General features: G+C 36.6%; 2 protein-coding genes across 3 annotated transcripts; both read left to right on the top strand.

Moving 5' to 3' along the window:
• On the top strand, positions 1-6519 carry LOC110898345 (aspartic proteinase-like protein 2). Of its 2 annotated transcripts, none has more exons than XM_035982009.1 (10): positions 1-425; positions 1245-1374; positions 1469-1716; positions 2723-2950; positions 3516-3678; positions 4851-4924; positions 5011-5104; positions 5650-5713; positions 5861-5932; positions 6003-6519. In XM_035982009.1, the coding sequence occupies exons 1-10, from the start codon at positions 199-201 to the stop codon at positions 6167-6169; spliced, it is 1467 nt and encodes a 488-aa protein (XP_035837902.1). In that variant the 5' UTR covers positions 1-198; the 3' UTR covers positions 6170-6519. The 2 variants fall into 2 exon arrangements, with proteins under 2 accessions (XP_035837902.1, XP_022000810.1); XM_022145118.2 differs by having other exon boundaries at positions 2-425; positions 5011-5107.
• Positions 6520-6715: 196 nt separating this feature from the next.
• On the top strand, positions 6716-7539 carry LOC110902866. Its single transcript, XM_022149216.2, has 2 exons — positions 6716-7172; positions 7251-7539. Exons 1-2 carry the CDS (start codon positions 7008-7010, stop codon positions 7500-7502), a joined length of 417 nt encoding a protein of 138 aa, XP_022004908.1. The 5' UTR covers positions 6716-7007; the 3' UTR covers positions 7503-7539.
• The last annotated feature ends 5942 nt before the right edge of the window (positions 7540-13481 follow it).

The following is a 13481-nucleotide window of genomic DNA, read 5'->3' as shown; positions in this document are numbered from 1 at the left end:
TCCGTGCAAGTGTATATATCCCATTCAACCGTTACACTCTTTATTTTCACAACATTGCAATTATACATACACACCCACCAAAAAAGAAAACCACCAATACCCTCATTTCATTAATCAATGAATTTATAAAAATAATAATAATAATCCGCTTGTGGGTTTTCTTAATTTTACTATTTTAGAACTCCTGTAAAGTCTGCAATGGAGTTCTTAATCATTCTACTGGCAGCTACCGCCGCCGTCTCCGCCGTGCACGGCGGCGCCGGTAGGGTTTTGACTCTTGAAAGGGTTTTTCCGGCGAACAAGACGGTGGAGCTCGAAGTTCTCAGAGCACGTGACCGTGTGAGACACGCGCGAATCTTGCAGAGTTTCTCCGGTGGCATTGTTGACTTTAACGTTGCTGGAACCTCCGATCCTTACTACGGCGGGTAATCTTATAATTTTTTTTTTTATATGATGACTGAAAATGTATGATTTTTTTTTTTTGCCCACTAAATTTAAATTCTGGGTTTACATCAATGTTGGTGGGTAATCTAATAATAATGTTTTTTTTTTTTTTTACTGAAAATGTATGATTTTTTTTGCCCAATAATTTTAAATTCTGGGTTTACATTAATGTTGGTGAGTAATCTGATAAAATTGTTTTTTTTTTCTTTTTTTTTAATGACTGAAAATGTATGATTTTTTTTTTGCCCACTAATTTAAATTCCGAGTTTACATTAAAGTTGGTTTTTTTTAAATGTATAATTTTTCTGCCCACATTTTTTTTTGTGACTGAAAATGTGTGATTTTTTTGCCAATTAATTTTAAAATCTGGGGTTTGCATTAAAGTTGATATTTTTTTAATTTTTGTTGTGAAATGTGCATTATTGTTGGTGATCATGTTCTTGTTTGTCTGGAATTTGTTTAACATTTTGGGTGGGAATATGAATGTCTATAGATTCTTTATAAATAAATAAAATAAAATATTGGATTTTGAATGATTATGATTGATGAGTTATTGATTACTGACAGTTGGGTACATTTTGACCTTTTTAATTCAAAGCTATTGTTCCAGAAATACAAAATTAATGTGGATTCTATCACTGATTTATCATTTACATGTTTCAGTTGGTGCTGCTGGTTGTAAATTTTAACAGGGTTATTAAATTTCCCACAGAAGCTGCATATTTTAGAAAAATTATGAAGGTTTTGAAGAAATTGTTTGACTAAAAAAGTCAAAATGTGTAATTTGTTATGTGTTACAGGTTGTATTTCACTAAAGTGAAGTTAGGTTCTCCACCAAAAGAGTTCAATGTTCAAATCGACACCGGTAGCGATATTCTGTGGGTTACTTGCAGTTCTTGTAGTGATTGCCCTCAATCAAGTGGATTCGGTGTATGCTTCTTTTACAACCTTTCAAATCTGAGTAACTGTTACGTCGAATAGTCTGTTTAAATTGTTTTTGTTTTGATGTTTTTCGGGTGTATAGGTTGATCTTAATTTCTTTAATGCCGGAAGCTCATCAACGGCTTCTTCAGTATCGTGTTCGGATTCTGTATGTTCTTCGATAGTTCAAACGTCAGATGCGTCATGTTCTGAAGGCAATCAATGTGGTTATAGGTTTCAGTATGGAGACGGTAGTGGAACATCGGGTCATTATGTCACGGATTTGTTTTATTTCGACACTATTGTTGGCCCTTCCATGGTTGCTAACTCTTCGGCTTACATTACTTTCGGGTAAGATTTTTTTTCGTCGCTTATTTAGAAGATTTCTTTGACTTGCAATGTGACTTGATCATACTGCAGGTGTATGCAAATGTCTTTAAGGTTTCTTAAAAGTTTAAGAGTAAACTGCCATTTTGGTCCCTAAGGTTTGGTCACTTTTGCCACTTTAGTTCAAAACTCAAACTTTTGCATCTGGCTCCCTGTGGTTTCAGTTTTATTGCCATTTTGGTCCAAAAGTGAAATCATGTCATATTTGTCTTATAAAATCCTACAATTTTTTCATTTTCCTAAGAGGCAAAATGATCATTTTGATAAGATAGCAGGATGGTTAGGAAAATGGTCATTTTCCTCAAGGGCAAAATGGTCAGGAAAAGGACAAAATAGCAGGATTTTATAAGACAAATATGAAATGGGTTCACTTTTGGACTAAAATAGCAATAAAACTGAAACCACAGGGACCCAATGCAAAAGGTTTGAGTTTTGGACTAAAGTGGCAAAAGTAACCAAACCTTAGGGACCAAAATGGCAGTTTACTCAAAGTTTAATAAAAAGGATACAAACAAATAAACAATGTATCCAGGAGTATGTAACTATTATAATTAACAAAAAAGGACATTCTTAACTACCACACCTCTACAAGACACGATTAGACCTGTTTACTAAAAAGTACACCATGAGATTTTTCACTTATCTAAAAATAATTAAAATTAGAAGGTTAGGATTCATCATTTCTCCTTCTTGGTACATAAAACATACAACAGTGTTATAGACATTGGATATAAAGTAGTTAAAAGGGACGTATTCATGTTCAGAACTTGTGTTATTCGCGCCATCAGAGGCCTGTTAAACTTGCTAAGACACGATTTGCCAGCCCTAAGTCCACGCCACACAATATTTGACTCTTATTATGGAACCTCTTATTTCAGTCTCGCCATTCAATAAAATGTTTAACGTTGTATATAACTTTGCGAAGGACATGTGGAAACTGATCTCTTTTTTCTTCTTCTTCTTCAAATAGGTGTAGCACATATCAAACAGGTAGTTTGACCAAACCAGATAAGGCGATTGATGGGATCTTCGGTTTTGGTCAACGTGATTTATCTGTTGTGTCACAACTCTCATCACACGGGATTACTCCAAAGGTGTTCTCACATTGCTTAAAAGGAGACGGAACAGGTGGCGGCAAGCTTGTTCTCGGTGAAATTTTGGACCCCACCATGGTTTATAGTCCCCTCGTCCCATCACAGTACGTATTCCCCCCTAGAGTTCTTTTTTATTAGAGTAAACTTCCGTTTTGCTCCCTGTTGTTTGGTTACTTTTACGATTTCGCCACAAACCTTTGAAAATAGCCATTTTCCTCCAATAGTTTGCTATGGTTTTTCCATTTTGCTCCCTGCGGGGAGAAAAATAGAAAAACAGACAATTTGGATGGAGTTAGAGGCGGGGAGCAAAATGGAAAAACCATAGGAAACTATTGGAGGAAAATGGCTATTTTTAAAGGTTTGGAACAAAACCGTTAAAGTGACCAAACCACAGGGAGCAAAACGGAAGTTTACTCTTTTTATTATTTTTAATCGCGCGTTTTGGTTTTGTCCCAAAAGAAATACAACCTTTTCTGTTTTTGGGCAACATTTCGGGTCCCAAATGACCTGTTTGTCTATTAGATATTTTATTGTATGTTTCCTCTATTTATCATAAGTAGGTATTTTAGATATTTTGTCAAAAGTCAGATTAGTGACATTAGTCAAAGGTTAAAGTTGATTAAGAAGGAAATGTTGGATTTCTGAGTCATTGTGATTTTAATCTTTCAGGCCTCATTACAATTTGGATTTACAGAGTATTGTTGTCAATGGACAGATGTTGCCAATTGACCCGGCTGTTTTCGCCACATCAGATAACCACGGAACCATTGTTGATACAGGAACAACTTTGACATACCTCGTTGCAGACGCATTTGAACCCTTTGTCAATGCTGTAAATTTTACCTTTTTTTATTTTTTTATTTTAATGCGGCCTATGTTTTTTACTTTGGTGGTCAAACAATTTATATGTCAGATTCTTTCAACGTTACGGAATTTTATAAATTCAATAGCAGACCCCAAGATAACCTTTAGAACATGCGTAGTAGGCGTGTTTTTTTTAAAAAAAGCCCCCCAACACGCCTGATCACGCCAAGTCCCCACCTCCTTGGGCGTTTTTTGGCGTTATTTTCGAAAAAAAGCTCCGAAGCGTGTTTTAAATCACGCCAAAATGGAAAACTGCTGGCCAATCACATGCATCCCTCTTTTTCTTGGCCAATCCCCTTTTTTTGGTTAGTTTTTTTTATTTAATTCTTTACACCCCTTTTTAACATAATACCCACATCCCCACTACACCCATTTTAGAAAAACGCCCAATAATGAACCTTGCTGACTGGACTGCCACATGGCGGAAAACGCCCAAGGGTGGGGGCATTATTCACCCTTACCACTACACATGGTCTTATAAATCTTTATTTAAGATATAGTTTTGTGATCATTATTTGACAAATTATATATTTACTAATTTTAGAGTAAAATGCCATTTTCGTCCTTGGGGTTTGGATAGTTTTGCGACTTTTGTCCAAATGTTTGTTTTTTCGCATCTGAATCCAAAAGTTTTGAAATCTTGCCATTTGAATCCGGCTCGTTAACTCCATCTATTTTTCTCCGTTAAGTCAGGAGTATTTTCGTCTTTTTTATTAACTTAAAGGGCAATTCAGTCTTTTGAATACATGTACATTATGCTACGTGCTTGTACATAAAGTGAAAAGCACCAAATTTCCCTTTAAGTTAACAAAAAAGACGGAAAAACCCCTGACTTAACTTAGAAAAATGAATGGAGTTAACGAGTTGGATTCAAAGGGTAAGATTTCAAACCTTTTTGATCCAGATGCAGAAAAACAAACTTTTGGACGAAAGTCGCAAAAGTGGCCAAACCTCCGGGACGATAATGGCATTTTTACTCTAAATTAAAAAAAAAAGACACTTCGAACTTTTGTACTCGACTGTTTGTAGCAAACTAACCGTTATACTTATGAAATTGCCATAAACATTCTCTACGTATGTCGGCTCAGAAAGTCGATAACTTCGTAAAAATGGTGTTAAGTGTTTGCGTCTCGATTGCAGATAACTTCTGCTGTTTCACAATCAACAACGCCTGTTCTCTCCAAGGACACTCAATGTTATTTGGTTACATCAAGGTCCCTCTCGATTGTCTATTTTATTTGTTTCGGTTTATTATTCCTGTAGCCATTTGGACATCTAACTGATCGTTTTTCGTTTGCAGCATAAATGAGATTTTCCCGGAGGTTTCCTTAAACTTTGCTGGCGGTGCAGCCATGGTTCTTAAGCCGGAGAACTATCTTGTACATGGAGATCCTGTTGTTAGTATTCCTGATTTAATCTTAACAGATTTATCAAACTCCAAAAAATGATCCACTTGTCATCATCCCATTTCAAAATAACGCTTATTTATAAAAAAAAATCATTTTCTGCGAAGAGTAAAGTACACGGATGGTCTTTGTGGTTCACCGAAATTTTGGCTTTGGTCCCTGGCTTTCCAAAAGTACATGAATGGTCCCTGTGGAGTGTGGTTTACACTTTGTAATGCATTTAGTCCCTAGTCAACAAATCTGAAGGTTTCAACAGGTCCAAGTTAGATATACTAATTGCGTTAAAAAGTGCAAACCACAGGGACCATCCTTGTACTTTTAGAAAAAAGTTGTGGACTAAATGCGTTACAAAGTGCAAACCACATGGACCATCCGTGTACTTTTGGAAAGCTAGGGACCATATCCAGAATTTTGACCAAACCATAGGGACCATCCGTGTACTTTACTCTTCTTCAAAACTTAAAATGAAAGGGGTTTTTTTTTTTTTTATGATAAAGCATTAAGCTAATATTGATTGCTCGAAATGCTTACAGGAAGGAGGTACACCATGGTGCATGGGTTTCCAAAAAGTTCAAAACGGGGTATCAATTCTCGGAGGTCAGTTAAAATTAGCCTGGATTAAAATCATATCTACACATTAATGAATTGTTTAAAAAAATAAATAAATATTGAAATGTTTCCGAAATCGCCTGACCTGCCTAGTCAATTTATTCTTCAAGATTTACTATATTTTCTTTGTTGCAGATCTTGTGCTTAAAGATAAGATATTCGTATATGATTTATCAAAGAAAAGAATTGGATGGACCGATTATGATTGTAAGCATAATCTTCTCTACATTACATTACATTCTATAACCGTCTTCTTGACTTCACACCTGTTTTTCAGGTTCAAATGATGTAAACGTCTCGATAACTTCAAGTAAGGATGAATACCGATATGCAGGTGAGCTAAGTGAGAGTAGTTCATCAAGAACAACCACAAGTGTTGTTCTTCAAGCTCTTTTGCTTCATATGGTAGCGGTTACTCTTGGTTCTTTACTATATGGTAAATAGTCAATAACTCAAAACGTCATTGTTTTGACCCGTTGTTGGTTTTACCGGCCTATAGTCCTCCTTAACATGAAATCATGCTAAGTGTGGTTTGAGTTAAGGGGTCGGATTCGAGTTCGGTGGTTCAAGTCGTTTGTGGCTGGTGGTTACTGGGAGATTGGTGATGTTTAGAACGCGGTTTTGGATCTTTCGGTTCAAGTGGTTTTTGATTTTGGAGTCCATTCATGTCATTGTAACATGTTCAAATTATTGGATTTTTTTTTTGGTCGTTTTGAACCACTTTTTAGTGATTTTTTCTTTGTAAAATAACTAAATACATATTTGTTTATATTATTTAATATTTATTCATGCTACCCTTTACCCCAAAAAAAAACCAGATTTAGATTTGTCTACAATCTCACTGTACGTCTGTACTTGGTATGTTAGTTTACATGGTATGTCTATATGTTTTTAATAAAGGGGAAATGGACTGTATCACCCTCAACTATGCAAAATTGGCCAATATCACGCTCAACTTTCAAGTTGGCTCCCACCACCCTCTACTCGACAAGTTGGTGTCACTATCACCCCTTCGTTAAAAAAACACTAACTGAGTTAGTATTTTAAGCCTATGTGGCATTTAAATGATGACTTGGAAGCACACGTGGACAGAAACTTGATATATCATCTGTTTACCATCAATTCAACCATTTAACCCTAATTCCCAAACAAACTCATCTTCTCCCCCATCAAATTGGTGACGAAGATCAATTGCAGGTAGAGGGTCATCGCCGTTCTTGCCCTAATACATCCTCCCCATAGCCGATCTTGCCCTAATTGCCCATTGAAACATTCAGTCAACATGTCGTCTTCTTCTATCTCTGCTGTAATTCGAAAACCTAAAGTCTTTAAGGTCGATTTGGATGGAAATGTGTACTGTCATCACGATGTTGTTGCTGTTCTTCGTGTAGCTGGTCGTAAAAGTGAAAGACATGGTGAAGAATTTTACGGCTGTTCTCACTGGCCTGTAAGTTGAAATTGCATATCAATTTGGTGTTTAGGAGATATTCCATTGCAATTTCCTTATAGTTGTTGTGTTTTGTAGAGAGGGGATTGCAAATTCTTCCTCTGGAAAGAAGATGTTGATAAGATGTTCGTTGAACGTTCATACGGCACCTCAACTCAAGTGACGTTTAAAGACCTGAAGATAAAGAACCTTGAATTACACAATATGTTGTTAATAGAAGAGAACAAGAACTTGAAAGCAATGAGATTTGACACAAAGACGAAGTCGAAGAAACCATATGTGCTAACCTTTGTAATTGCAATTGCCATATTGTTGTATTTGTGGAATTAGTATTTATTGATAATGAACTGTTGTGGTATTTAGTGTTTGTAACCATTTGTGCCCACTTGTTATGAAATGAAGTGTTTTGTTACTTTGACTCAACTGGACATCTAACTTAATGTACATGTTGACCATACTTGCAAGTGACTGAAACTGCATATGAAGCCAAAATGGCCACTGTTTGAGCCAAAATTCACAAACTGTGTAAAGCAAAAGTGGCCAAAGTTTGACCAATTTTGCAGTCAAACTGTAACTAGGTGCAGAATTGGCCAAAGTTTGACCAAACTACAGTCAAACTGTAAATAGGTGCATAATTGGCCAAAATATGAACCAAAGTGCAACTGCACTTGCAAGTGACTCAAACTGCATAACTAGGTGCAAAATTGGTCAAATATGAACCAAAGTGCAACTGCAGTTGCAAGTGAACTTGTAGAAACAGCAGACCAAACTGTAAGTTGAATTTTGGCCAAAGTTTGACCAATTTGCAGTCAAACTGTTACTAGGTGCATAGTTGGCCAAAAGCTCCCACCAAAGTGCAACTGCACTTCCAAGTGCACTTGTAGAAACAGCAGACCAAACTGTAAGTTGAATTTTGGCCAAAGTTTGACCAATTTGCAGTCAAACTTTTACTAGGTGCATAGTTGGCCAAAAGCTCCCACCAAAGTGCAACTGCACTTCCAAGTGCACTTGTAGAAACAGCAGACCAAACTGTAAGTTGAATTTTGGCCAAAGTTTGACCAATTTGCAGTCAAACTGTTACTAGGTGAACACAACGACCATAACAAACTGCAGACTGACCAAAACATACCAAACAGAAAGCATGGTCATCAATTTTTGAGTCAACCTATTAAAGTGAACACAATGACCATAATGGAATATGTACACCAATATGTGACTCAATCAACAACAGAAAAAGTCAAACAACACTGAAAAGTCAAACAACACAGAAAAAGTCAAACAACATAGAAAAGTCATAGATTGACTACTTAACTGGTCCCACATTACTAGAAGGTGTTTTTAGACAAAATATTAGAGTCATACATAACATTGTCTACTTAATTAAGTCATACATAATAGTGCCACAAACACAAAAGATCACATATAACTTCAGCCTTGATTGGTCTTTCTCTTTCCCTTTTGACTTGACTTGTTGGTTCCCTTTTGAGTAGATTTCTGAGTTGCCTCTTGAGTGGACTGCTGGGTTGCCTCTTGAGTGGACTGCTGGGTTGCCTCTTGAGTGGACTGCTTTGTTGCCTTTTTAGTTGACTTCTTCTGTCTCTTTGGAGCAGAACCACCTGAGACACAAACTTTAAGCCATGTAACTAACAAAAGAATAAACTTAAACTTAATAACATTTACCTTCAGTTGTTTTCCCCTTCTCAGTGCACTTTCTTTTGTTGTGATCTCTAGCCCCACAGTTACTACATTTCATTATAACCCCATGCTTTGTGAGTTTCCCAGGCCTTTTTGGATCTTCATGAGGATCCCTCTTCCTATTCTTCTTGGGCCTACCAGGAGCAGATTTGATTGGTGGTGGATCCATTGGCTGATTGATCTTGGTCCAATACCTTTCACTAGGCAATGGAGGTATTGAGAACTCATAAGCCTTCATGTATGTATCTTTGTGATAACACGCATCAACATAGTCTTCAGCATTCTTATGTAAAAAACCAGCAACAGCACATACATGTTTACAAGGATATCCCCTTAAATCCCATTTTCTACATGTGCAGCTTCTCTTTTCTAGATCCACAGAGACATCATCAAAATCCCTTACTTGAAAAACTTGATATGATGAGGGATACACCTCACATCTATAAGAAGCAGCTTTTGAAAATTCAAGTTTTTCCTGGATTTTAGGGCATATGATAACATCTCTGGCAGCCATTTCTGTCCTTTTTGTCACTAACCTACTCATGACCTGAATCCTTATATCCTCTAACATATGAATTATGTGTTTTGACCTTGCATTAATGATAAAACCATTAAAGGTTTCTGCCATGTTGTTTACTATTACATCACACTTGGTGTGGGTGTTCAAATAGCACCTGTTAAACCAGTTGGGATTCTGCTTCAGTAAGGCCTCTACAGCATCAGGATTGATTGCTTGCATGTCTTCAATTGCTTCTAGATAGTCACTTTCAGAGTAAGCCCTAGCTGATTTCCAAAACAACTCTTTCAGCTCCTCATCTTTGAATGATTTGTGCCAATTTGCATAGATGTGCCTTGCACAGTTTCTATGCTCTGCATAGGGCCACATCATTGAAACAACATTTAACAGACCCTGCCAAAGCATTTAAACATAAGTAATCAATAACTAAATAACTGATTTAAGAAGACAAAATTGAGTAACAACCTTTTGCTGGTCAGAAATCAATGTCCATGAAAGCCCAGCATCATTTACTTCCAAACATAGCAGTAGCTCATGCATGAACCATTCCCAACTGTCATTGTTTTCTCCTTCAACAACTGCCCAAGCCACAGGATACATTTGGTCATTAGCATCCCTCCCAACAGCAGTTAACAACATTCCTCCAAGGAAGGTCTTTAGAAAACACCCATCTAAGCACAACACCTTCCTGCATCCAGCTAGAAACCCTTTTTTAAGACCATCAAAACATATAAACAGTCTGAAGAATGCTTCACATGTGGCCTCTGGATCTAGATTAATGAAACCTGGTGGAGCAGTTTCCAACTTGAAAGTTGATGATGGATTTGCTTTCCTTAATGCATTCAGATATGAACCAATCTTACTGTAATGATCTCTCATTGATCCATGAAGCTTCTTATATGCACTTTTCTTAGCCTTATAAGCCAACCACTTACTTATAATCACCTTGTACTTTTGTCTGACAGCACTTATGATTTCCTTTGCAGACCAGTGTGGTTTGGCCTTAAATAAAGGTAGGAACTCATCACCTATAAACTTAGCAGTTAGTTGCCTGTTCTTTATCATGTTTCTTTGGCAAGTGTGATGGTTTTTCACACTTTTAATCATGTAACTGTCACACCCCGACCACGTAGAACAACCAGACGTGGCGGAAACGTCGAGGAGTGTTGTAACAGAATCATTGTTTCATAACCATGGAATAAATAAATTCTGTTTTATTGAATAAATGAACTCATTGTTTTAATACAATCAAATAAGTACAACTATGATCTTCCAAGTTTTAAAGTTGCTAAGGCACGAGTCCATCCTAAATGTAGCATGTATCAACAATCATCTCAAGACAGCACCTGAAACATGTGTAAAAATAGGTACGTCAGCATAAAAATGCCTGTGAGATACATAGGTTTTGTGAATATAGGATTCATGACTTATAAGTTTAGAAAGAGTTGTTCAACAAAAGTCAGTCATGATCCTTGTAAAATGTTTTGTTTTATAAATCATTCGAAAAGTGATGGTAAAGTAGATGATACGTAAAAGAGTAATGTAAGGTTAATTGAATAACCAAGTAAAAATGAATTTGTATAAGATAAGCTGATGTAAAACAATGTCTTATGAAAAGTATGTTATTTGTATAAAATGTTATATGACTTAAATTGAAATGATTCAAATAACGCTACGATATGTAATACCATACAAACACTTATATATAGGAAGTACCAGCGGCGTATCCACCATGCTTGTATCATATTACACACGCCTTGTTACTTAAGTCACCACCAATATAGAATGTTCATGTTTAAACCAATAGTCCAATGTTATTGTATAACTCAAGTTAAATGTAAACCATTTAATGCATAAACAAAAGTTATGTATGGTAAGTAAAATGAGATTTCTTAAACCACAAGTAAAAATGTACAAAACAAAGTGTTTGAATAAATCAAAAGTTATGCTTTGTAAAATAATGTAAGGTTAAACGAATAACCTTATAGTAGCATATTAAAAGTATACTTTGGATTTGTAAATAACATATTAAAAATATGTTTTGGTTTGTTGATAAAATATATATTTTGGTTCTGTACAATACCACACATGAGAATATATCAAACTATACTTTTGGGAGTATATCAAAATATACTTTAAAGGTGTGATTTAAGAATTCATTCAGACCTAGTGCATCAAACTACACCTTTGAGACTATAAGGATACCACAAAGGCAATCCCTATTTGGATGGAGAAACAAATTGGTTTCAGACATTCCATGACAACAGGAATGGGGTGTCTAGTCCTATAGCGCTATATCATACTACCAATCGGTCTGGTGAATGTATAAAATAAGTACAATCCAACAATTAATTTTATAATCTTTGAAAAATCAGTGTTTAAATCATAAATAATCATTCAGATTGTCAAAAGATAAGTATTAACATGTATAATCAATTATACTTTGAAATCATGAAAATAACAGATAGGTACAGATGCTTCACCCCAAAACATTTGAAAACAATAAAAGAGGGGACTATGTACTCACTTGAGATTGCTTTGAAGTCCTTGTATAACAACCAAATAATGCTAGAGATCACGGATATCAAACGACACCTAATATAGGTAACTATGTTAATATACCGGACCTAAATCGGAGGATTGGATAGGATGCGGGTTTGTAAACCAAACGAGTATGGATACTCGTGTAATATGGTTTAACAAAGCCCACATACTAAAATGAAACTTAACCTAAGTGCTTACGACCCATTACGACCCGTTTAGGTAGCTTATGCTACCTTAACGCGTCGTTCGCGTAAAACGCGTTTGGAATGCCAAACGTCGTGACCATAAGGTATAACCTCGGAAGGTTATTCCCTATACAACTATGGTCACCTAATGTGTTTGGTCGGATCTTAATGATTGATCAAATGGGTCGGGTTCGAAAGTATAAGCGATTGTTTAGATCGCTTACCTTACGACCCTATATAAGCACTATACTAAAAGTGACGAGCTAAGCATGTTAGAACATGCTTAACTAAGTTTAGAAAACAGGTTTGGTATCAAAACAAACGGTTTTGATACCTATGAGTAGTTTGGTTACAAAATACGCAAGAATGCGCATTTTGGCCGAAACTACGACTCGTCACTGAGCCTAGATAACGTGGTAATCAGTAGGTGTAGTCACTATGGACTATAACCATCGTGATCACGCTCACGTTATGAAGTTCAAACGAACTTCGTGTTGACCATAAACTGGTCAACTCAGAAAGTCAAACAAAGCTTGACTTTCGGACTCGAAAAGCGAATAAAAGAATGAAAGAACACTTACAAAGGGTCCCCGAAAGCTAATCTTGATCCAGGAGCTCAGGTATGAAGCAATGGCATCAACTTAGAGCTCTTTAATCAGATTTGTGGGTTTAAACAAGAATTGGGGGGGGGGTATTTATAGGATATGCAAGACTGTTAGGATCGTTTCTTGAATATCGTGCCTTGATCTCATTCGTACACTTGTAAAAATGTTGTGGTATCAAAATGTGACCCCAACCCCAAAGATTGTGAAGAGGCATTGCCCCTTGGATGCTTGAAAGGCCATTTTCAGCAAGAAAAACGAGTTTCTGCATCTGCAGGGCTGACGCGGCCCGCGTAAAGGTTGCCCTTAGGCTTACGCGGGTCGCCTGGAGGTTCTGATCAGAAGCCAAGTTTCAAAAATGACAGTTTAGGTCCCTGTTATGGTTTAAGGCCATTTCTGACACGTTCAAGGCCCGTTCAGCCATCTTTAAGGCCCTAAAATGATGCCTAAACATTGAGGACATGGAACATGCTCAAAAATATGCCGGATGTTGGTTCGTTTAGTCGTACGACTGCGATGTTCGGTTAACTACGACGGAATGCGCATAAGTGCGAAAAACGATCCAAATTGCGTGACGAATGGATTTTTCTCATGCCAAACACTAAGGCATAATATTATGATGCCTACATAAATTTTTGGATGTCCGGATGTATTCAGAACGTAAGTTATGCGCGAAAATGCAAACTTATGCACTTTTTGACACTTTTAGTCCCTGAATGACCCAAAAGTTTATTTTAGCACACCGAACCCCTCAAAGCCTATTTCT

The sequence above is a fragment of the Helianthus annuus genome, chromosome 13, assembly GCF_002127325.2.
Source record: "Helianthus annuus cultivar XRQ/B chromosome 13, HanXRQr2.0-SUNRISE, whole genome shotgun sequence".
NCBI classification, from domain to species: domain Eukaryota; kingdom Viridiplantae; phylum Streptophyta; class Magnoliopsida; order Asterales; family Asteraceae; genus Helianthus; species Helianthus annuus.
Note: the sequence above shows the minus strand (reverse complement) of the source record. Positions and strands in the feature narration are given on the sequence as shown.

What these genes read in the sequence shown, in the direction of transcription:
- LOC110898345 (XM_022145118.2), top strand. Translation starts at nt 199, where the DNA reads ATGGAGTTCTTAATCATTCTACTGGCAGCTACCGCCGCCGTCTCCGCC. An exon ending in TTGAACCCTTTGTCAATGCT is followed by an intron (nt 3,679 to 4,850) that starts GTAAATTTTACC and finishes TCTCGATTGCAG; the next exon opens with ATAACTTCTGCTGTTTCACA. An exon ending in TGTTATTTGGTTACATCAAG is followed by an intron (nt 4,925 to 5,010) that starts GTCCCTCTCGAT and finishes TTTCGTTTGCAG; the next exon opens with CATAAATGAGATTTTCCCGG.
- LOC110902866 (XM_022149216.2), top strand. Translation starts at nt 7,008, where the DNA reads ATGTCGTCTTCTTCTATCTCTGCTGTAATTCGAAAACCTAAAGTCTTT. An exon ending in ACGGCTGTTCTCACTGGCCT is followed by an intron (nt 7,173 to 7,250) that starts GTAAGTTGAAAT and finishes TGTGTTTTGTAG; the next exon opens with AGAGGGGATTGCAAATTCTT.